Source organism: Schistocerca cancellata, chromosome 5 (assembly GCF_023864275.1).
Source record: "Schistocerca cancellata isolate TAMUIC-IGC-003103 chromosome 5, iqSchCanc2.1, whole genome shotgun sequence".
In the NCBI taxonomy this organism is placed as follows: Eukaryota; Metazoa; Arthropoda; class Insecta; order Orthoptera; family Acrididae; genus Schistocerca; species Schistocerca cancellata.
The window spans coordinates 508,469,686-508,496,185 of NC_064630.1; the positions used below are offsets into that span (position 1 = coordinate 508,469,686).

Consider the following 26,500-nt stretch of genomic DNA (forward strand, 5'->3'; position numbering starts at 1 on the left):
AAAGATTTAGATTGAGCAAATTAATGTTTCAAGACACTCAGTCAAACAGAAACATCAAATATCATCATCTAGCTAAGAGTAAAATTGTGAAAGCTGTGCTTAATTTATTAGAAGATATGTATATAAACATGTTAAATATTGGATAGTTCTGGAATAGGTAAGTATTACATTTACTTTACGTTTACTGAAAATGCGCTGCAGTAGTCATTTCCAAGGAGCTACTTCCTTTTTGTTTCTTTTCTGGCCTGCAGCCAAATTATACATATAGAAAAACATCGTTTTCTGACAAATTTGAGAGGATAGTGGTTGCAGAGTACCAGAAAAAAATATTTGTTTTTCCTTCACATTTGTGAAAACTTGATAGGAGGCAGCTGATTATTAGTGTTAGTGGGTTACGGAACAACTACAGCTGATTGCCTGATTCTCCTATATGATATTAACCAACACAACATCAATAAAAGTGACAAAAATGTCTTTGTGAAAGAATATATTCCAAAGCACATCTAATTTATGTGACAAAGTGAATGAACTGCAGTGTTCTGTCCATGTTATACAACATGTGGGTTATCAACAGACTTTTACTTGAATCCAAGTAGAACAATGATGAGGAAAAGGTACCTCTGATGAAATTCAATAGCATTAATACTTTATAGTTTTCAAGATAAAGGGTATATTGATTGATTGAGAACAGAACAGCACTGATAAAATGAATTCACTGTAAGCGAAAAAGTGTGTGTGGTGTAATATTGTTGAAACAAATAACATTTTACATTTTAATTTTGCATTCTTTGAATTACAAATTTTTTAAATGGATGTTGTGTTAATTTGTGACTTTAGATATTTATCTGTACATAAACTGCACCTATTAATGAGTTAGCAAAACTGTAGCAACCTGAACATGCATTATGATCTATAGTAAAAATAAGGTGCAAAAAGACAACAATGATTAGATAAACACATGCACACACACACTTTACCATTTCAGAATATACAAAACTTATTAAGAAATGCAAGAGATTGTCTACAAGAACAAATAATGGAAAAATGGGTTTGTGTGTTAATTATCTTGGAAATTATAATATAGAAGTGTTGTGGTTCAAGTTAAAACTGCTGACAAATACTTGTCAAAAAATGATATCAAGAAAACATAATATTAAAAAATGTTAAAAAACAGGTCTTTGCATTCTAAGTACAAAAGAGATTATGGAGACTGCCCTATGAAACATAAAAGGAAACCTGTACATCCATGAGAGTTGTGAACACCCTGCCATAGATCAAAAATCTCTATCAAACCTAACACACTATCTTGCACAAATAGAGGACATCAAACGAAAAAGGACTCTCTCTCTCTCTCTCTCTCTCTCTGTGTGTGTGTGTGTGTGTGTGTGTCTAGTAAGAAATACTGTGAAATTTTTCTAAATGTTTTATCTGAAAATTACCTTAAGCAGGTAATCAGAGAACCAGCTCATGAAAATAATATATTAGGTCTCCTTCTTATTGACAGGCCAAACTTTTTGACTCAGTGTAGAACAGGCCATTATAGCACCACTAAATATGACTGTAAATAAAAATATGAAGAAAGGTAGGCTGATATTTCTGCTTAGCAAGAGTCACAAAAAAAGTTTTCAGATGGAAACTTCATCTGCAATACTGACAATGTTAAGCGTCAATGGACAGGTTCAGGAATATTGTGCTGCGCATTTTAGTCAGGTATGTACCGAACAAAGTTGTGGTGGATGGGAAAGACCTTCATGTTAGAAAGCAAGCAAAAAGAGCTTCCCTGCAAGTATAAATGTAATCAAAGCCTTGCAGAAAACAAAAACTGAACAAAGCCAAAAGTGGAATAAGGAGACCCATGCATGAAGTGTTCAGTCAGTTTGAAAGTAAAATTCTGTCTACTGACATAACAGCAAATCCCAAAAAGTTTTAGCCTTGCCTTAAATCAGTAAACAGATTGAAATGACCTGTTCAAACACTCTGTGATCACAGTGACGTCAAACCATAGGGTGACATAGAGAATGCCGAAATACCAAACACATTTTTCCAAACTTTTTCACTGAGAAAGATCACACTGTAGTTACTATTTAAAATGTTTCATGAATGTTAAGATGATAAATTTTGATATAAGTGACCACAATATAGAAAAGCAACAAAAATCACCCGAGAGAAATGGGCCATGAACTTCACCTGACATAAATATCTTTCTACAGAGAGTATGCGGAGAACTTGCTCTTCTTATAGCAGCAGTGTACCATAGGTTGCTGGACTGAAGCATTTCCACTGATTGGAAAAAAGCGCAGGTCATTCCTGTTTTCAAGAAGGATCATTGAATAGATGCACAAAACTGTATGCCTGTATCTCTGGTATCGGTCTGTTGTAGAATATTGGAATGACTTTTATGCTCTTGTATTATGAAATTTCTGGAGATCAAAAACATCATCTGTAGAAATATATGTGTTGTGAAAGCAAAGACTCATTGAAACTCAGCACATCTGTTTATCCACAAGACTCAGAATGCAGTGGGTACCTGTGCATGGATTGATGCCACGTTCATTGATTTGCGGATTGCATTCAAAACAGTTCCACACTGACACCCAGCGAACAATATATCCTTGTATGAAATATCACACCAGTTGTGTGACTGAATTGAAGAGTTTCTAGTAGACGGAACGTAGCCTGTCATTGTCAGCAGGGAGAAATCTTTAGATGAAGAAGTAAATTCAGATGTACCCCAAGGGAATGTTATAAGACCATTACTTTTGACAACATATATGACCTAGCAGGTAATGTTTAAAGTTCCATGGGGATTTTTGAGGATGGTTCTGTTGTATACAGAGAAATTGCAATGTTAGAAACTGTAGCAAAATGCAGGAAGATCAGCAGAGGATCAGTAGTTGGTGCAGATATTGACAATTGACCACCAACATAAACAGATGTAATGTACTGTGCATAAATGGGGTGGAAGACTCACTATTGTATTATTGCATGACTGCAGAATAATTACTAGAAGTGGTGGTCAAATCCATAAAATACGTGGGAGTGTCGGTTCCAAGAGATTTAAAGTGGAACGACTACATAAAATTAATTGCAGGTAAGGCAGATGCCAGAGTCAGGTTTACTGGAAGAATCCTTAGGAAATGTAGTCCACCCACAAAGGAGATAGCTTACAAAACTCTCATTTGACCAGTACTTGAATAGTGCTAATTAGTCAGTGATGCATACCAGATAGGATTGACAGAAAAAACAGAGAAGATCCAAAGAAGAGAAAGTCATTTCATTACAGATTCATTTAGTAAGTGTGAAGGAGTCACAGAGATGCTCAGCCAATTCTAGTGGCAGAACTGTAAGAGGAGGTGTTTTAAAATTCCGAGAACGTGCTTTTCAAGAATAGTCAAACAATATTTTGCTTCCTCATACATATATCCCATAAAAGACCATGAAGGTAAGATCAGAGAGCTTTGAGCTCACAAAGAGCGCTACTAGCAATTGTTCTTCCCACAAACCTTCAGCAACAGGAAAAAGGGGAAATGACAGTAGTATATGGAGTGCTCTCTGCCACACACTGTAAAGTGTCTTGTGGAGTACAGATGTAGATGTAGGTATGACTGTAGATGCCGACATTAAAGTAGGAGAACCGTACTGCATCACTATTGTTTGATGGATGCACAAATCTTAAGTTGATGGAAAAAAAGGAAGACTGCCGGTACTGAAAATCGATTGAAACAAAAGAAAATAAGTAATACACCCAGCTATAACAGAATTCTAATCTACGTACGTACTCTGCAAACCACTGTGAAGTACGTGCCAGAGGATATTTCCCATTGCACCAAATAATAAGATTTATTCTTATTTCATTGACGTATGGAACACTGGAAGAATGACTGCTTAAATGTAACTATGTGCTTAGTAATTAGTCTAATTTTGTCATTATGGTCCTTATAGGAGCAGTATGTAGGATGTTGTGGTATTTTCTAATATTGCTCACTTTATAATGGTTCTTTAAAGTTTGTAATTAGAATTTTTCAGAATAATTGGCAATAGTCTTCAGGCAGCTGCTAATTCAAGTTGTTCAGCATTTTAGTGATTGTCTTCTGTAAGCCAACCAGATTGTCATCATTTGTATAAATTCCTCTTAAGTTTAAAGTTGATTACAGCATGACATGAAGACAGTGGTGGTCCTATTGCAGTCATATTTCACAGAAACAGAAAGCAGTCATAAAAAGCTGGCAAGAAGGTGCAGACTGAACACATTTATAAGATGCATAAGAGAGCACATGCACAAAATTCTTCAATCAAAATATTTTGCAAACAATGAACATAAGAGAACAACCTGATTTTCTATTTGTAGATTTCTGAAAGATGTATTTAAATTGCATTTCTGAACCTAATCCATATTCCAGTAATTTTTTACTGTTGTTCAGGACCATTAGAGACCATGTCAAGTAACTACAAGGCGTTCCTGGAAGCCTTTTTTTGCATTCTTTCTCTGGCCACCTGCCTTCTCCCTTCTGTCCAGCCACTGTTGCTAATTTTGAAGCCCTTAAAGTTACTGATCAGTGATCTGTACTGATGTGAAGCTTGAGCCCTTCACAGCTTATTCATTTTCCCATTCTCAGATGATGACCTCTAACATTCTATTGAAGCGAACTGGAACAGTGTGTCTCCCTGTCGGACTCCATCTTTAAATAAAAACTGTTTGGAGAGTTCTTCCATGAATTGTATCTTTGAATGTGTCTGTGTTAGAGTTTGCTTGATAATACCCACTGTTTTAGAGTCCACTCAAGATTCTATCAAGATGTGAAACAATACCGAGTCATAGGCTTACTTAAAATTGACAAAGACAACTACCAGATCCTTCAAGATGCAGATTTCCAATACTCTTTTCAGGCTTCAAGTCTGTGTGATGCACGATCTCCCTCTCTTGAATTCACCTTGCTATTGACCAAGTTGGTGATCTGCTTCCTAAACCAGCCTGAAATGCAGTGCTTTGTAGAGTACCATGTAAGTTTGAGGTATGGCGGAGATATTATGATAATTGTTGAGCTCCATTCTGCCGCCCTCTTTTTGTATAGAGGGTGAATCAGTGCTGTTTCCCATTCACCAGGTATTATTCCATAATTCCCAGATCTTTTCCGTCTCTTGACTTGGGGTATTAACCTACTTACTTTTTCAACATTTCCACTGTGATCGAGTCTTCCCGAGAGGCTTTGTTGTTGTTCAGTATTGTGACAGTCTTCTGCAGTTTGTGGGGAGGAGTCGAATTGTTGTTTACTTGCTGTAAAATTATTCCTGGCCATTTTCCCCTGAGTTCTTCACAGTTAAGCAGTGTTGAAAAGTACTTGATTATGATCTCTCAGTTTTTTTTTAATTGTTCATTGCCAGATTTCCACTGTCTCTCTTGAAGTTCAAACTGTGGTTGACAGCCATTTACATGCTGCTCAAATGTCCCCTAAAAGTTTCTGCAAGTGTTTCTTTTGAATTATAATTCAAAACTCTTGATCTGTTTTGTGGCTTTGGCTCTTTTGGCTTTACAGATGGTTTTTGCTGTCAGCTTCTGCACTTCTTTGTACTCAGAGGGCTTATTTTGTATTGTTTTGTCAGCAAATCATGTCCTATAGGCCATTGCTCTTTGGTTGACTGCCTTATCACAGTCCTCAGTACACCATGCATGTTTACACCACCACTGTAAGAATGCTACTTCATTCACACACTGATAAAGGAAAAATAGCTAATTTACAAGAGCTGTTACACCACAGAAAAACAAGAGATCTGGCAGGACATCCAAAAAGATATGGCACATACTGTGAATGAAGTATGTGCCATTTTTTTGTGTCCTGCCAAATCTCTTGTTTTTCTGTGCTGTAACAGCTCTCGTAAATTAGCTACTTTTGCTTTAACAATGTAGGAAATGACAGATTGCTACTTACTGTAACAAAGACACGTCAAGTTGCAGACAGGCACAGTTAAAAGACACACAGAGCTTTTGGCCACAGCCTTTGTCAGTAAAAGAGGCACACACACACACACACACGCACACACACACACACACACACACACACACACACACACAAGCAAGCGCACCTCATGCACACATGAACACCAACTCCAGCATCTCGGGCCGAAATGCAACATCACACAGGATATAAGCAGCGACCTGGAGGGTTTGGGGAAGGGCAAGGAAGGGATAGTAGTGTACGGGTGGTGAGAGAGACGAACGCTGTCCCCACACCCTCCACTCAAGAGTTTCCACCCCCTTTATCCTATCATCTCCTCCCCATTCTCATATCCCAAACTGTTTATTTGCAGCCTGCCAATTCATCCACCCATCTTTCCCCACTTCTCTCCTTTTTCGCTTCTTTTTTCCCTACCTCTCTGCCCCACAACATCCTCTTGGCAGTCTAGTCCCTGCACACACTGTCAGACAGCATTCATCTTTGTCCCCACACTTACATGAGTATCCCCTCCACTTCCCCTTCCCCGCCCCCTCCAGATGGCTGCTTGCATCCCACTTGATGTTGCATTCCGGCCCGAGATGCTGGAGTCGTCAGTCGTGTGCACTTGAGTGTTTGTGTGTGTGTGTGTGTGTGTGTGTGTGTGTGTGTGTGTGTGTGATTTACTGACAAAATCTGTGGCTGAAAGCTATTTTAATTGTGCCTCTGTGCAGCTTGATGTGTCTTCTTTACGGTAAGTAGCAATCTGTCTTTTCGTAGTTTGTTGGTATTCCTACTGGGAATTTCCATTGTTTACTTTTCAGGGTTCTTTTTGAGGCAGTTTTCCTTGTTTAATAGAAGATGTCTTACCTTTATGCAGATCAGGAAGTGTTCTGAGGCAAGATTGGCTCCTTTTGTCTCAACAACATTCATAATTTCCCTTGTATTCCGTTTCGATAATGTACCGTGGTTCAGCTGAAATTCACTTACGATCCTCTGATGGAGAGCACCAAGTTTTCTTTTTCCTGGGACATCTTTGTTCAGTTGTGGGCAGGCTAGTTGGCAACAATATTCTGAAACTGTCATTTCTTGCCAACTTGTAAGCTGTAGAGCTGCTTCTTCTGTCCTCTCTGCTGTAGGGCATATTACTTTTCCGCAGTCAAACCATTCACCGATGTCGTTTCTGCTTTAGTTCAGCCATGCGTGCTTATTTGGCTAACCGTGTTCACACCTGTTCTGTATATCTATAAAAGCATTTCCTATCAGCCTTGGGACACGCAATTTCGAGGTTGAGGACTCTACTCCAGTCTTTCATGTTGTGCTAAGTCCAGCCCTTACTCAGTTCAGAGCTTAACTCCCACATAAGTTAACTGGGTATGGTCATGTACCAGTAATCACCCAAAGGGGAAGAAAGAGGAAAGGAATATAAAATGTTGTTGGATGAACTGCATGGAGGATGGCACAAAAATTCTCATTTGTTTGTCAAGATGGTGAGTAACCTTAGGAAACTGTGTGCACAAATCAAAACTACCATTCCAAGTACCAAATAGGTACATATTGTGTCAGGGAAGAAGATCTAATTACTGTTTTATATGGTCATGCAGCTTTACTGTATGATTAAATGATGATGGCGTCCTCTTGGGTAAAATATTCTGGAGGTAAAATAGTCCCCCATTCGGATCTCTGGGCGGGGACTACTTAGGAGGACGTCGTTATCAGGAGAAAGAAAACTGGCATTCTGCAAATCGGAGCATGGAATGTCAGATACCTTAATCGGGCAGGTAGGTTAGAAAATTTAAAAAGGGAAATGGATAGGTTAAAGTTAGATATAGTGGGAATTAGTGAAGTTCGGTGGCAGGAGGAACAAGACTTCTGCTCAGGTGACCACAGGGTTATAAACACAAAGTCAAATAGGGGTAATGCAGGAGTAGGTTTAATAATGAATAGGAAAATAGGAATGCGGGTAAGCTACTACAAACTGCATAGTGAACGCATTATTGTGGCCAAGATAGATACGAAGCCCACACCTACTACAGTAGTACAAGTTTATATGCCAACTAGCTCTGCAGATGATGAAGAAATTGAAGACATGTATGATGAAATAAAAGAAATTATTCAGATAGTGAAGGGAGACGAAAATTTAATAGTCATGAGTGACTAGAATTCGAGTGTAGGAAAAGGGAGAGAAGGAAACGTAGTAGGTGAATATGGATTGGGGCTAAGAAATGAAAGAGGAAGCTGCCTGGTAGAATTTTGCACAGAGCACAACTTAATCATAGCAACACTTGGTTTAAGAATCATGATAGAAGGCTGTATACATGGAAGAACCCTGGAGATACTAAAAGGTATCAGATAGATTATATAATGGTAAGACAGAGATTTAGGAACCAGGTTTTAAATTATAAGACATTTCCAGGGGCAGATTTGGACTCTGACCACAATCTATTGGTTATGACCTGTAGATTAAAATTGAAGAAACTGCAAAAAGGTGGGAATTTAAGGAGATGGGACCTGGATAAACTGAAAGAACCAGAGGTTGTACAGAGTTTCAGGGAGAGCATAAGGTAACAATTGACAGGAATGGGGGAAAGAAATACAGTAGAAGAAGAATGGGTAGCTTTGAGGGATGAAGTATTGAAGGCAGCAGAGGATCAAGTAGGTAAAAAGACAAGGGCTAGTAGAAATCCTTGGGCAACAGAAGAAATATTGAATTTAATTGATGAAAGGAGAAAATATAAAAATGCAGTAAATGAAGCAGGCAAAAAGGATTACAAACGTCTCAAAAATGAGATCGACAGGAAGTGCAAAATGGCTAAGCAGGGATGGCTAGAGGACAAATGTAAGGATGTAGAGACTGGTCTCACTAGGGGTAAGATAGATACTGCCTACAGGAAAATTAAAGAGACCTTTGGAGATAAGAGAACCACTTGTATGAACATCAAGAGCTCAGATGGAAACCCAGTTCTTAGCAAAGAAGGGAAAGCAGAAAGGTGGAAGGAGTATATAGAGGGTTTGTACAAGGGCGATGTACTTGAGGACAATATTATGGAAATGGAAGAGGATGTAGATGAAGACGAAATGGGAGATACGATACTGCGTGAAGAGCTTGACAGAGCACTGAAAGACCTGAGTTGAAACAAGGCCCCCGGAGTAGACAACATTCCATTGGAACTACTGACGGCCTTGGGAGAGCCAGTCCTGACAAAACTCTACCATCTGGTGAGAAAGATGTATGAAACAGGCAAAATACCCTCAGACTTCAAGAAGAATTTAATAATTCCAATCCCAAAGAAAGCAGGTGTTGACAGATGTGAAAATTACTGAACAATCAGTTTAATAAGCCACAGCTGCAAAATACTAACACGAATTCTTTACAGACGAATGGAAAAACTAGTAGAAGCCAACCTCGGGGAAGATCAGTTTGGATTCCGTAGAAATACTGGAACACGTGAGGCAATACTGACCTTACGACTTATCTTAGAAGAAAGATTAAGGAAAGGCAAACCTATGTTTCTAGCATTTGTAGACTTAGAGAAAGCTTTTGACAATGTTGACTGGAGTACTCTCTTTCAAATTCTAAAGGTGGCAGGGGTAAAATACAGGGACGAAAGGCTATTTACAATTTGTACAGAAACGAGATGGCAGTTATAAGAGTCGAGGGACATGAAAGGGGAGCAGTGGTTGGGAAGGGAGTAAGACAGGGTTGCAGCCTGTTATTCAATCTGTATATTGAGCAAGCAGTAAAGGAAACAAAAGAAAAATTCGGAGTAGGTGTTAAAATTCATGGAGAAGAAGTAAAAACTTTGAGGTTCACCGATGACATTGTAATTCTGTCAGACACAGCAGAGGACTTGGAAGAGCAGTTGAACGGAATGGATGGTGTCTTGAAGGGAGGATATAAGATGAACATCAACAAAAGCAAAACGAGGATAATGGAATGTAGTCGAATTAAGTCGGGTGATGTTGAGGGTATTAGATTAGGAAATGAGACACTTAAAGTAGTAAAGGAGTTTTGCTATTTGGGGAGCAAAATAACTGATGATGGTCGAAGTAGAGAGGATATAAAATGTTTTAACTGGCAATGGCAAGGAAAGCGTTTCTGAAGAAGAGAAATTTGTTAACATCGAGTATAGATTTAAGTGTCAGGAAGTCATTTCTGAAAGTATTTGTATGGAGTGTAGCCATGTATGGATGTGAAACATGGACGATAAATAGTTTGGACAAGAAGAGAATAGAAGCTTTCGAAATGTGGTGCTACAGAAGAATGCTGAAGATTAGATGGGTAGATCACATAACTAATGAGGAAGTATTGAATAGGATTGGGGAGAAGAGAAGTTTGTGGCACAACTTGACCAGAAGAAGGGATCGGTTGGTACTACATGTTCTGAGGCATCAAGGGATCACCAATTTAGTATTGGAGGGCAGCGTGGAGGGTAAAAATCGTAGGGGGAGACCAAGAGGTGAATACACTAAGCAGATTCAGAAGGATGTAGGTTGCAGTAGGTACTGGGAGATGAAGAAGCTTGCACAGGATTGAGTAGCATGGAGAGCTGCATCAAACCAGTCTCAGGACTGAAGACCACAATAACAACAACATGGTCATATTCAAAGGACGTCAGTAGTATGTGCTTCCTGTCACAATATAAAATGTTACGGAATGCATTCTCAAAATTCACAAAAACTATGGAGACAAACTCCTCCGCCATAGTTATACTAAGCAAGTTAGCTACACAGCTCTGACCTTTATGTCACAGACAAACAGCACATAAGCGACCATAGATTTATGTGAACATGTGATGGCACAGCTGTTGATAAATCACATCTGTGGAAACAAGCCTAGCTGAACACACAGTTTCATTCAGTATTTTACAAGAATTTTTCAGTATTTTGTGCCATAGTCCCTGAATAATTTACATACTGTTCACATAATAATAGATTCATATCAGATAACTTGTGTGTGCATATGGTAATGTCTTGATTTAGATGTGCTTAGCACCACATATGGTAATGTCGTGATTTAGATGTGCTTAGCACCACACCTCATAAATCCGTGTTTTTACCAAAATAACCTTTGCATTGATAACTGGTATGAGTGAATTTTGAGTGTTGGTAATGTGCCGTGAAATGTGTTGCTGTGTGACATTACACTCAGATCAGTTAACATCGCACTTCTTCAGTTTAAAAAAGAGCTCTTGTAGTGCCTGTAGTCATATCTAAAATTCTTTTTCTTATACAAGACAATCTAAATCAGATTTTCCAATGCTGCAGTGAAAAATATTGCTTGTACTTGAAATGTGGTAATACTGGACACAGCTGGTTTTCACGAAATATATGCTCGAGTGTGAACCTGGTTGTCTTCTAGTACCAGACAGCCATCCCCCTCCCCCAAATTTTTCTTTTATTGTAGTTAACTCTGCACACTTTTCTATATAGTTTGCAGCAGACCATATAATGTTACGTATGTTTCAATTTCTAGATCTACTTACACGCTCTAAAACACACTGCATAGTGCATGGCACAAGGTGTAGCATAACATTATTATTGATTTTCTTTCTCCTGTCTTCAGATATTGATACAGGGAAAAATGACTGTCTATGTACCTTAATCCCTCTTATCTTATTCTCATAATCCCTGTGCAAGATATATGTTGGTGGCAGCACAATTTCTGCACAGTCTTCTTCAAATACAGGTTCTCTAAATTTACCCAACAATAACTTTGTTGTCTTTCTTTTGAGGATTCTCATTTAAGTTCCCTGAGCATTTCTGTTAACTTTTGTATGAAATACATTTACCTGTTATGATTCGAGCTGAATGTGCCTGAATTTGCAATTTCTATTGTTTTGCCTACTTGATGAGGTCTCCAAACACTGGAATAATACTGTAGAACTGGTCACACTAGTGTTTTGTATGCAGTTTCCTTTACAAATGATTTGCATTTTCCCAGAATCCTTCCAACAAATCCAATCTTCCATTTCATGTTGTATTTTAGTATTGCCTCCAAATACTTGTTTGATGTGACGTGCTCAAGATGTTGACCACTAATTTTGTAATCAGGTACTATTGAGTTCTTTCTCTCTGTTACAGGCATTATTGTACATTTATTCACATTTAAAGACTGTAATTCACAACACTAAATTGTCCAATTAATCTACTTCCCTGTGCAGAACAACATTGTCAGCAAACAATCTTACAGTGCTATCGATTTTGTCTGATAAACTGTCAATTTGTATCTGATAAATTGTCAATTTGTATCTGATAAATTGTCAATTTGTATCTGATAAATTGTCAGTTTATATTGAAAACTTTAGTGGTCCTGTTACACTTCCTCAGGGTCCATCCAAAGTTATTTTCATTTCTGTGGAACATTTGCCATCCAGTGTAACATAATGTTTTTTTTTTTCTTTTCCCAGTCAAATGTTCCCCATGTCATTCACATATTTACAAAGCCACTCCACCTGAATGTATGTTGGTTAACAATAGTCTTTGTGGTAGAGTGTTGAACACCTTTCGGAAGTCTAGGAATATGGAGCCCACCTTTTCACTTCTTGTCTGCAAGATGTCTTGTATTAATACAGCAAACTTGGTTTCAAGCATTTTTTTTTCTCAGTCCATGGAGATTATTTTAAAGAAATTTATTTGCCTTCATAGTTTTAGACTTTAGAATACATTCTCAGTCCTTCAGCCGATAGATGACAACAATACTAGCATGTACATCTGTGCATCTGATTTATTACTCCTTTTATACACAGGAATGACCTGCACTTTGTCTGGTCACATGGAAATTTACTATGTATTGATGTGTTGATTGTTGCCAGCATCATCAAATAAGCAGTCTTGCATATGCGGATGACTTAGTTGTGATGGCAGATTCGATTGAAAGTTTGCAAAGTAATATTTCAGAGCTAGATCAGAAATGTAAGGACTATGGTATGAAGATTAGCATCTCCAAAACGAAAGTAATGTCAGTGGGAAAGAAATATAAACGGATTGAGTGCCAAATAGGAGGAACAAAGTTAGAACAGGTGGACGCTTTCAAGTACTTAGGATGCATATTCTCACAGGATGGCAACATAGTGAAAGAACTGGAAGCGAGGTGTAGCAAAGCTAATGCAGTGAGCGCTCAGCTACGATCTACTCTTTTCTGCAAGAAGGAAGTCAGTACCAAGACTAAGTTATCTGTTCACCGTTCAATCTTTCGACCAACTTTGTTGTATGGGAGCGAAAGCTGGGTGGATTCAGGTTACCTTATCAACAAGGTTGAGGTTACGGATATGAAAGTAGCTAGGATGATTGCAGGTATTAGTAGATGGGAACAATGGCAGGAGGGTGTCCACAATGAGGAAATCAAAGAAAAACTGGGAATGAACTCTATAGATGTAGCAGTCAGGGCGAACAGGCTTAGATGGTGGGTCATGTTACACGCATGGGAGAAGCAAGGTTACCCAAGAGACTCATGGATTCAGCAGTAGAGGGTCAGGAGGAGTCGGGGCAGACCGAGGAGAAGGTACCTGGATTCGGTTAAGAATGATTTTGAAGTAATAGGTTTAACATCAGAAGAGACACCAATGTTAGCACTGAATAGGGGATCATGGAGGAACTGTATAAGGGGGGCTACGCTCCAGACTGAACGCTGAAAGGCATAATCAGTCTTAAATGATGATGATGATGATGTGTTGATACTCCACATCCATAGTTTTCAGATCTTCCAGCTTTGATATTATTTATAGTCCTAAGGTAACCTGTGCTTCACTTGTCTGAGTCAGGTTTCATGGAAATGTCCTTCTGGTGATGTTTCCAGTTTTGATAACTGTTAACTTGGTTCCTCTCTTGAAGTCAGTGATTGTGTTAGTGCTCTACATGCATGACTACACCTATACTATGCAAACCACTGTGAAGTTCAGGGCAGAGGGTATGTCCCAGTTATTAGGATTTTTTTCCATTCCAGTCACAAATGGAGCATGGGAAGAGTGATAGCTTAATTGCCTTTATACAGACTGTAATTAATCTGATCTTGTCATCATAATCCCTATGGGAACAATATTTAGGGGAGTGCAACATAGGCCTAGTTCCATCATTTAAAGTTAGTTCTAGAAACTTTCTAAGTAGGTTTTAAATGGATAGTTTGCATTTAAATTTAAGTGTCTGCCGATTCAGTTCTTTCAACATCTTCGTGACACTCTCCCACAGGTTGAACAATCCTGTGGCCGTATGTGCTCCCCTTTATGGTGTCCTTTCAGTATCCCCTGCACACACTTGAGCACTGTTGCATGAGTATTTTGTGTGCATTTTCCGAATATTCTACCAATGAACCAGAGTCTGTCACATCTTTCCCTATGATTGAGACTTTGCGATCATTCCATTTCATATCCCTATAAATTATTACAAGCATGTACCTAGATGAGTTGACTGATTTCAGCTGTGCTCTATCAATACTGTAATCATAGGATGCTGAATTTTTTTCTTTTGTGGGGTGCACAAGTTTAGATTTTTGGACATTTAAAGCAAGTTGCCAATCATTGCACCACTTTGATATCTTGTGGAGATCTGACTGAATACTGGTAGAGGTTCTTTCAGACTGTACTTCATTGTGGATAATAGTGTAATCTGCAAAAAAGTCTGAGGTTGCTAATAATATTGACTGCAGTGTCATTAATGTACAACATGAAGAGGAAGGGCACCAATACACTTCCCTGGGACACACCTGAAGTTACGTCTACATCTATCAATGACTCTCCATCCAAGAGAACTTGCTGCATCCTCCCTACCAAAAAATCCTCAGTCCAGTCACAAATTTCACTTGATACCTCAGACAATCATACTTTGATAATGATTTTGTAGTGAGTCAAATGCTTTTTCAAAAATTGAGGAGTACTGCATCTACCTGACTGCCTTCATCTATGGCTTTCAGTATATCCATGCTGGTTGACATGGAGGAGGTCATTCTGTTAGAGACACCACATTACTTTTGAGCTCAGAATATGTTATAAAATTCTGCATCAAATGGATGTCAAGGATAGTGGAGGGTAGTTTTGCAGATCACTTCTGCTACCATTCCTGTAGATGGGGATTTTTTCAATCACTGGGCACCACAGTTTTTTGTTCAAGTAGCCTACTGCATACCTTTATAGCCTACAGCATACCTTTATGTATGACCAGAATTTCTTTGGATTTTGTGAAAGATATTCAACAATATTTTGCTACATTAGTCATTGGAGGCTTAATACCATGCTTTCCTGAGAGCTTAACATGTTTTATTCAGCATCTCTCTATCTGTAGCCCCATGCTTTGTTTTATGCTGATTATGAAGTAGTTTGTGAACTGTTCTACTGGATGTATATGTATCTAATGCATGGTCAGCTATGCTTTTAAACTTAATGCATAGTTCCCGTGCATGCTCCTGTCCTGAGCTACAAGTTTCAAGCTCCTCATTGAGATATAACACTACTGATTCTTTATCTAGTTTACTGAACAGATAAATCTTTCTGCTTGTTTGAGTTGCCCATTGCAGTTTGGTAGTCATTGTTGTTACAACTCCCTCACGCTCACTGATCCTGCTTTCAATGTGAACATCCTCATAGAGGTCAAGTCTATTTATTGTCATTAGATCAAATATATTTCCATTATGAATGGTTTACCAGACCTTTCTGGAAATTTTTCAGAGAAGGCATTTAGTAATGTTGCATAGGATGTCTTGTCGCATGCATAACTAACAAAACTGTAGTCATCCCCGTTAATTGTTGGGTGATTTAAGTCTCTTCTGGTGATCACTATACAGGGTGTTACAAAAAGGTATGGCCAAACTTTCAGGAAACATTCCTCACACACAAAGAAAGAAAATATGTTATGTGGACATGTGTCCGGAAACACTTACTTTCCATGTTAGAACTCATTTTGTTACTTCTCTTCAAATCACATTAATCATTGAATGGAAACACACACCAACAGAACGTACCAGCGCGACTTCAAACACTTTGTTACAGGAAATTTTCAAAATGTCCTCCATTAGCGAGGATACATGCATCCACCCTCTGTCGCATGGAAACCCTGATCCGCTGATGCAGCCCTGGAGAATGGTGTATTGTATCACAGTCATCCACAATACGAGCACGAAGAGTCTCTACATTTGGTACCGGGGTTGCGTAGACAAGAGCTTTCAAATGCCCCCATAAATGAAAGTCAAGGGGTTGAGGTTAGGAGAGCGTGGAGGCCATGGAATTAGTCCGCCTCTACCAATCCTCGGTCACCGAATCTGTTGTTGAGAAGCGTATGAACACTTCGACTGAAATGTGCAGGAGCTCCATCGTGCATGAACCACATGTTGTGTCGTACTTGTAAAGGCACATGTTGTAGCAGCACGGGTAGAGTATCCGTATGAAATCATGATAACGTGCTCCATTGAGTGTAGGTGGAAGAAACTAAAATGAGCTCTAACATGGAAATTAAGCGTTTGCAGACACATGTCCACATAACATCTTTTCTTTATTTGTGTGTGAGGAATGTTTCCTGAAAGTTTGTCCGTACCTTTTTGTAACACCCTGTATAATTGGGGAACTTACAAGCTACTGATCTGAGGTATCTCTAAAGTTTTCAGTTACATCAGGTGAATCTAGTGGTCAATGGAAGGACTTTGGGTTTTAACCAGCTTTCTGTGCCTAGTGTTATGTGAGCTTCAGTGATTTTTACGAATGCTTTACACTTTGCTGTAAATGCTTTGGCAGTTAACTACGATTTTAGTACTCTCACCTGTGAGGGGAGAGGGGGGGGGGGTCATTTATTTGGTTCTTCCAAAGTACGTCCAAAGATTACTTGCACTATTTCTTAGCACAATATCTGTATGGTCCATACTCCACAACACATTTTGCTACATATCTTGTCAGATGTTTAAATAACTTCAGATCATTTTCAGTTTGCTTTGGTAGTAATAATGTGCTTGTTAATTATAGAATGAATTTTTATTTACTTGCATCATGTGGACTAGTGGAAATAAGATTACTATGATCCAACATAGTGTTTCTCAAGGGATCTTGTCGGATAACACCCCCATATGTCTAAACATTACTATTGTTTGTTACACTTTATGCTGCTCTTACATAGTTATCATTGCAATGGGCAGATTGAATATATCTCCCTCTTCGTCCTGCACACATACCATCTTGTGCCTAGATTTCCATTACACACTATTCTGGCTCAATAATGCAATTTATTTTGAGGTTAATGACTTAATGATTTGGGCCCCAATCCCTTGTTCTCATTAGGCTCATTCTTAGGATCTTATATGACTTGCCCCTGTCTCAATATTAAGCTGTGTGTTTTCTGTCCTAGTCTGCATTGACAGAACACTGTTTGTGGTCACTTCCATTGTCAGTGATGCAGAGACTGCTGGAACAAATAAGCATTTCCTGTGGTCAATGATGATGGCATTCATGAAGTGAATGGCTAGACAGAAGCAAAGTGCAGAGCATAGCAAAAGTCATCCTAAGCTTTTACAAACAGTTCAGGGAGCAATCTGAATAAAAAAAAAGTGAACACAGGCAAGGTCAATCACTCTATTAATCAATGGCACATAACAAAAGCTTAAATGAAATAGTGAGATTGAAGGACAAGTGTGGGGCTGTGATATTTACTAACACTCTTGCATTAGTGGACAGACCCACATGACTTGCCTCTTATTATGGCAGTGCTCTCCTTGGGATATGCTGCAGTCATGGCATGAAGTCTGGGTATCTCGGACCTTTCCTCCATATCAATTTTCGGGCTGGGCAGTGAATCCAAACCACTGGTGGATACTAAAGTAGGTTCCATTGTAATAAATTGAGGGACTCAGTTACAATTTTAGAGAACAGCTGTTTTATTTATAACTTAATGGAGTTACCTGACATGGTACAGTTACCCAGCCAAAATTTACACTCGTGGCATGGTTACACAACCCAGGATACCCAGCCAGAACTGCAACCAGAAACACAACAAACTTGTAATTTTATATGTGTCATAAATCTATTTTTACAAAATTGCCAGTATTTCCATTATCTTCATCATCACAAATTTAAATTCATTGTTGAATTTGACATTCCATGCATTACAGTCTCCAACAATACACAAACATGCTGATTCTATTTTTTATGTGATTCACAAGCTTTCCATTGAGTTGTTATCTCACTCTTTTTTTTATTGCTTTTAATCTAGTATAGAACTTTGTTGAGCCGCTTATGATACATTCACCTGACTATGTGTTTTGTCCATTTTCCTTTCACTCCAGTTCATTCTTGTCATGGCCATGGGCTGTCTTTAACTGCTCTAAATGCAAAAAACATTAACTGGTTCTATTATTTCATTGTTAACATATATATTTGCACCTTCATTATACATTATTTTAGTTGTTCTATAGTTGGTTTTCAAGGCTTCTTTTTAAGTTGTTCCATTTGTTACAGAAGTGAATCTGCAATAGAGACAAACAGTACATCATCAGCAAAACAAAGTTTGTTCAGATATGTTTGAGTAACACATTTTATTCATCCTTTTCCAAACCTGAGCTTCTGAAAACTTCTTTGAAAACTCTGGAGAAGGAGACAGCTTTGGTGATATGTAACTTTCTTGTCTGAGTCCTTGCGTAGTTCTGTTTCCCAACTTTAGTATTGGCATTTATATTTTTTGTACTAACGTAGATTCAATAAGTTCCTTGTTTCTCAAGTGATGTACATTTATGACTCCCTCCATCATAAATTTGTTTTTTCTAGCTGTAAGTCTTAGTTTTGTCTCATATCACAGTCTTTGATCATTCACTATCTGATAATGGTTTAGGGCTGTTACATGCTGGACAATTTCTTTACAATACTTTGATTAGTGATGCTATTCTGCAAAAAAGTGTATTACAGTCATTAGTCTTGAGCTTGTAATTTATGTAGTCATATAAAAAATTTAATATTGGAGGGCAGCGTGGAGGGTAAAAATCGTAGGGGGAGACCAAGAGATGAATACACTAAGCAGATTCAGAAGGATGTAGGTTGCAGTAGGTACTGGGAGATGAAGAAGCTTGCACAGGATAGAGTAGCATGGAGAGCTGCATCAAACCAGTCTCAGGACTGATGACCACAACAACATAAAAAATGTCTGAAATCTCTTTCTGATTCTGTAAAATGTCTTTGTCCAAGTTAACAGGGGATTTCTGATGAGTTTTTAATCATGCCATCAAATAGCTCTAGGGAGTAAGAGAACTGGAACATGGGCTGCAGTCACCCTAGAAGTACCACTAAGGCTTTGCTTAATTTTTGCCAGGATGTATCTGTACCTACCTACATATTCCACAAGCCGCTATACAGAGTGGCATGTTCTTTTTTGTTGCTATGATTCACCAATCATGTCTTCACGTTCCCATTAATTGATGCCTACACAAACACTAGCTCCAGTGAGGTGACACAATCGTTAAGGATTGGACTTACTTTTGGGAAAATCATGGTTAAAATTTCCATTTGATGATTGTTATTCAAATTTTCTGTGATTCTCCTAAATAACTTCGAGCGAATCGCTATGAAAAGGATATGGTTAATTCCTACTCAAATTCTACTGTAACAGAGTTAGTGGTTTGTGTCAGTGGTTTCTGTTTACATTGTCACTGTTGCATTAAACTCTAACCCCCTGATTAAGATCTTGTCATTTGTTTTACAAATAGACTTCAAACCTCATTCTGCATTAAACATTAAATCTGCTAGATAGAAAGTGATGTAAACATCATGTATCACTTACCTTGCCAGCACCACACTACTCTCCACAGAAGCTAAAATTGCATGCGGTGCACCAGCTCAACATCCATAACAGCAGCATCTAAATCTTCATATTCAATGTATTTGTACTCTGTAATCTCATTTTGTCTTTGGTGTTTTTTGTTTACATGAAGATGGCATGACACGCAAGTTTTAACAAAATTTCGCATAAAGCAAATATTCAGTTTACAAAAAAATATGATTTTTGATTTCTTGGTGTGTCTCTTCTTAAAGATAAGGGTCTTGTTCTCCATGGTTAATGAAGTTTACTTAAAGTAGCTTTACATGTTGTGTATTCCATTGAAGCTTTTAATCTTTTATTGGGAAATATCCTTTATTTTCAGGAGTATTGAAGAGTGCACTCATCTGCAGCCCAGAACAGTCATTTTGGAAAGAGGTCCAGATGGTTTGGGATTCAGCATAGTTGGAGGACACTGCAGCCCACATGGAAACTTACCAATTTATGTGAAGACAGTGTTTGAAAAGGGTGCAGCAGCCCGAGGAGGACAGCTGCGGCGTGGAGACCAGATCCTGGCTGTGGATGGACTGAGCCTAGAGGGGCTGACACATCAGCAAGCTGTTGCCGTGCTTAAACAGGCCCATGGGAATGTCACTCTTACAATACAGTCATGAAGTGTAATTTCGAGTGCAGTTGGTGACTTTTCAGTGCTCTATTAGTAATAGAACAGTTGAACATCAAATATCATCATATCTGAGCCTTATTTCACATAAATAAATTCTTCTGGCTGTGTTATTTTACTGTTAAATTCTTAAATGTCTCATACCTTTTTTACCTCAAAAACTTTGTTGTGATGCCTTTGGCTTGAAGATTAGTATATTATGATTTTTGCTAGTGAGAGACATTTCGTAGGGAACTGATCACTATTAGATTTGAAAAGTGAGTGTGAGAAAAGTGTATAGTGTTTCTACGAAAACTGAATAACTTACGCTGAACTTAGCTTGTAGGTCCAACAGACTTTTTGTGCTTCTTGAGAAGGGAGGTAAGTCTGTGATCTGTACTCAATCCAATCCTTTTTCTCTCATGTTTCTGAAGCTGTGTGAGGTATGATGCTTTTGTGTACAGAACATAGTGACCCTCTGATTAATGTGGACATCTTTAGATTAAGTAGAAAAGAGACTGGATGCAACTTTCTACCATACAACATGTATCAAATCTCTCTACAGTTTTATGTACATGAGTTACATTGTCCATTGCTTTGATGCAACTGTTTTAAAGTGGCTGGCTGTAGGAATATGTGAATCACTGAAGGTAAGTGTAAAAGATATTTTTGTACTGTGGCAGAGTGAATTCTATAATTTTATTTTTTTCAGCTATGCACCTTTATAAATAGTGGTCATTGTGTTCAGCAGCACTAGTGTAAATACAAAAACTGTGAAATATAACTGGAACTTAATATATTATAGTATCCTAAAGCACAAACGTGTTAAATCTGCAGCTAGTTTGTACACAGTGAAGTTTATAAACTGCAGCTGGCTTCCATCGTAAACTCAAACTAATGAGATAATGCAGTGGAAACTGGAAGTGAGACATTTTGGTTGTTGTTGCTGGTCCTTGGCAGGGTTTGATTGGGACCACTGTTTTACTGTGTGATTTTCAATAGTTGTCTATGTTGATCATTTAAAACACTGGAAACTATTTTTGTGTCCCGAGTGAGTGTAGCTTCTGGATACTAAACAATGTGCAGCATAATGGAAAAACTGACTTGTTAGCTAGAATCTTCAAATTGATACTTACTGATAGCAAGCAATCCATTTTGGGGCAGTATTACTTTATAAATGTGACAAAAGATCACCGTAAAATATTTTAGATTCAGGATCTGCAACAATTGATGTTGGTAACATAGTGCAGTTAATTGATTTGTCTGGAAAGCTGCAGAAGTTGTGTTGATAACATGGCCTCTCCCCACCACACAAAGTGTCATGGCGTTCCAAGAAATGATCTTAAATGTTTCTGAAGTATTTCAATATACACAAATGAATATGTTATTTTAATATTTCAAAACTGTTGTACCTTTTGAAATATGTATATTTGATACATGTTTATGAAGGATTGGATTGTTTTCAGTAATTTTATTAAATCACATTAATTATGATAAAACAAAAATAGAGCTATGTGAGTTAAAAATGATGCTCATGATTCATGCTTTTGGCAGTTTTGTTAATCTGTGGAATGTTGTGCTGAATGTTAAGTCTATTGTTGTAAATATATAAATTGGTTTTGTGTGCTGTTGACGGAATCTGTTATATTTGATGATCGTGTTTTATCGTATTGGAGATATTGGCTTGATCAAAAATTTATGTCATGATTGCATGTGAACATTCGTACTGTGACTTCAGAATGTTTCAGTGATTTCATGTGTACGGCCTTAATCAGTGCTTATTTTTCTAGATATAATGTATAGTTCTGCGCAACCTTAGCTTTTGCATATAATATATAGTTTTTACATATATGATAAATGTTACTGAAATGAAGTAAGGAAGACACTTTCTAGAATCAGTTATGATGATAGCTGTTAAAAGTCTCAATTGCGCTAACAATACTTCTTAACTTAAAATTTCAGTTACTCTTGGATCTTTTACTTTACAGCAAGATTTTAACAATGAATAAAAAGAATTTTTGAAATATTTGGCAGTAAATATTGTAATAAAAATATAGCAATTTATTTTTAGTTTGTTTCATTGTAATTATCTCATGTTTAAGATTGGTACATTTAAGAAATATAATTTTTTGCCTCTCATGTATCTGATAAAGGTATTAAAATAGTGTACTTTGCTTCAAGATATACCTAATTTATGCTGATGGCTAGCAGTATAAAAGTATAATGCAATAAAATATTGAAATGTACAGAGATGAGATGACTTGCACAGGTGTCTTATAGTTAATATTATACTAAGAACAAAATGAGCTTACTTTTTAACTGTCATCTGATGCAAGCACTATCTGTGGATAATAAACTGATTTTGCATACTAAATTAAGTATTCATATAGGCTTCTGCAAAAAGCTCTATGAAGATCATCATTTCACAGTGTCTTGAAGAAAATACATAACTTATCTGCCTGCTGCTGCTTACAGAAATATATTGCAGAATTCTGCTATAAATATAGGAAAGGTGCTGTGGAGAAAATCATAACTGATTTTATTACACAAATGAGAAACATATGGATATGTTGTAGGTATTATTATGTTTGTAAGATCAAAGGAATAGCATTCTTCCTTCTATAAAATTATGAGCACAGAAAGCTTTATCATGTCAAAGTGAGTGAGTGAGTGACATGTATTATCTGTTTTGGCTTTAAAACTGTTTTGAATTTTAATTTATATTAAAATTTTTGGCAAACATATATACAGAGTACCACAACAAGTACTAAAAATGCGAATCAGTAAATTTTAATTCTTGATTTCACTAGAAACCCTTAACTATGACAGGGATATTGGTTTAGTTGCGAAGGGGTAATGAGAGCAGAAATGTGTGAAGACAGTAAAATGTGGTGTAATGATGCTGCAAAACAATTTCACTAATGTTGCTCATGGAGAATACTATCTACAAAACTACATCACTCTTGTCTGAACTACTTTCAGAAGCTGTTACTCTTGCCATGCCCTAAACAATTGGGATACTGTGCAGTGGTTTGGTTTTCAGAATTGGGTTACAGTTTCTGTGCATAGTATGTTTAATGCCAAAATGTTGTATGTGTTGTTTTTAAGAAAAAAAATAGGTTGGTTCAAGGTGAACAAATCTTTTGTGATATTAAAGCTTAAAATCATCAGTAGTATATTTGTCATGAATAATGTTTTATCATGAAATGTATGAAACTTATGATGTTGTTTAACTATCTTAAATATAGAAACCAATGGCATGGTAATTAAATATTGCATCAGAGTGTTTGGTTAAAAGGCAAATAATCAAAATTCTTGAAAATTTTTGCGTCTGCTCTGTCATGTGTTCAGACATAAGAACAGACATTTTTGTTTTACCAGATCAACATATTCCATTTCCTCTTACTGATAAGTATCGACTAATTTCAAAAGACAATATTATAATACAAATTAGTTTTCAGGGCTTTGGGTCATATATTGCATTAGAAAATTGTGATGTATCCTGCATTTTGCTTTTTTAAACTTTTATGCAGGGGTCAGTATTCATATTACATGTATATGTTATATATATTGTGTCAATTTTATAATAATGATGTTAACCAAAAATATCACATTCATTTATAAAAGAAAAAAGATACAATTCACTGATAGAATGTGACAGATTACTGAATAAATGCTATTGTTTAAAATTATATGGTGGAAGAATGCTAAGGCCACTGCATTAGTTTGTTCTTTATTGGAAGTGAAGCCACTAGACAGTCATTTTTTTCCAGAAAAATGAAATTTTAATAGTGTTAAATATGCTGTTAGATGTAGGTGAAAATATATTGTTCAGGAATTGAATGTTGTCGATATACGATGAACTGTATCTCTCTAGCATAAGGACTTCATTCATATTAACTACGTTAATAAGAAGAAAGAGAAACCATATAAAAGACATGTCAGTATAAACAAGTGTCAAGAATACTGTTGTCATCACTTCAGAACTAGAAATATTTTCCAGAATGTGAAGTATTTTAGAGTTCTATAGAAATAATATGAATTTTATTTAAAAGTAGTTGTTTATTTTTCATCCTATCCTTCAAAGATCCTGTTGGTCTAACCTTTTTTGTGTATTTGTATTAGCGCTACATTTTTTTTCACAAACATGAAAAGATCTAAATAAACTGCTGTGTTCTAGTCACAGTAATTGCCAATAATATTTGGGGCACGGCACAGTTACGTGTGTGATTCTTTGCTGAAGTCTTCCAGTGTGAAGGGATCTGGAACTAGATCTGATTTCACATCATGATTAACATCTCATGTGAGTGGCTTATTACGTGAAATAGACCTTTGACTGCATTCATGAAGAAGTGAGGATTTAGGTAGTAGCAAATTGGAGGAAAATTTTGGTTAATGTCAGTCAGTTACTCATTACAATTCCATTTCTTCTTATAGCAAATCCAAATGATTGTTTCAGATTGTCTCTTAAAAAAATGTTTCTGATGGTAGTTCAAGTAAATATGCTTTCCATTCTACTTCACTTCTTTGTCTTCATTTTTTATTTTCAGTTGCTCCATGATGAGGCTATGTCTGTTATCCTCACTCTGATCCCCCTTTCATCTGGTCAAGGATTTGGTCAAGGTAGTTTATGTCCAGCAGTACTCATGGCATTTTGCTGTTATTCTCTTGTCAGTCTTCCTTTTACCACCAAGTGAGTTGGAGCATGCTAGATTCACATTTGATGTGATGATGATGATGATGTCTGGATTTTGAGGCACTAAACTGCATGATTATCAGCACGCATACAAAGTCCCAGTTTTTACGTAATCCAATTTTTATGCAATCCAATCTAGCCACTGTCATGAATGATGATGATGATGATGATGATGATGATGATGATGAAATGATGAGGACAACACAAACACTCAGCCCCCGGGCAGAGAAAATCCCCAACCCAGCCCAGAATCGTACCCGGGACCCCATGATCCAGAGGCAGCAATGCTAGCCACTAGACCACAAGCTACAAACAACTTGCATTTGAGAGGTTGATAGTTCAAATTCATGTTTGGCCATCCAGATATAGGTTTTCTTTGATTTCTGTAAATCACTTCATACAAATACTGGGATGGTTCATTCTGATCGTGAGCTAATGACCTTGACATTAATGAGATGTTAAAACCTAGTCTTCTTTCCTTCCTTTCTTCCCTTTACCACAAGCCATACTAAGTTTTTTGCATACCTCTAACAGAGCAGATGACTGTCAGTCATATTTTTTGTGACTAGTGTTATTCTAGTTATGTTATAATATTGCCTGAAAACTTCACTAGTAATGTGATTATGAACTGCCAGGGTCCATTGAAGTATCTTTGTAAGTACTTCTTTGTCTCCAGTCAGCATTCTGCACCGTACTGTGAGTTATATGTGGAATCTGAGTTAGTCTTGCATTTATTCCGTACAGAATACATGGTTTGTTATATCGGGTTTGAGGCCTCTGACAATAGTCATTGTTAAATAGAAGCAATGAAATACTGCTGTTTTTTACACATATGCCATTTATACGAATGACACTGAGATTGTTTGGTGTGTTGTTGACTATTCCGCATCTGAATTTGCAGATAATGTGAGTTATGTCACCATGTGACAGTAGCGGTCCTGAGAAGTGCTTAAGGTTATAGCCTCTTCAGATTTTTCTTGACATTATCCATAATGAAGATGGAACACACAGCAACAGCACAGATCCCTTTTGATCACTTACAGAATCTGAGACTGTGGTAAGGTACATGAATGTCAGCTTCTGTTTTCACAGAGCTCACTAATTGAACCATGTACCACATGGTTAAAACCCTTTTTAAGATACAACAAGACAAGCTGTAACTATGTTTATTTGTTGCCACAGGATCACTGAACTACAAAATAGTGTCTGTTGCCCATAGATACTTTCCTGTAGCCACACTCTGTGATATTTACACTGACAACAATGCAGATTTGTCTTTACCAGAGTACTTGAAAACATTTGCAATTTGTAGTAAACTTGTACAAGAAAATTGTTGAGACACTTCGTGCAGCAGCATTTTTCTTTTCTTTTGAGGATGGTTCTGTTATGTGGCTAGCCAAAAATTCCTTGTTTTCCTCCTCTGTTAACATAATGAAAAAATTAAATACCCTGATTGCTGAGTTTCAGTAATCTAATCCATTTGCATTCACTTTATCT

The 26,500-nt window shown here is 37.3% G+C and overlaps 1 protein-coding gene across 1 annotated transcript in view; it reads left to right on the top strand.

Annotated features, from left to right (window-relative positions):
- Positions 1-24,361, top strand: part of LOC126188636 (multiple PDZ domain protein) — a 1,242,986-nt gene extending 1,218,625 nt beyond the window's left edge. Inside the window, exon 24 of the mRNA XM_049930237.1 lies at positions 20,032-24,361. Coding sequence (XP_049786194.1) covers positions 20,032-20,320 — 289 coding nt within the window. The 3' untranslated portion in view covers positions 20,321-24,361. The remainder of the gene's footprint in view (positions 1-20,031) is intronic.
- The last annotated feature ends 2,139 nt before the right edge of the window (positions 24,362-26,500 follow it).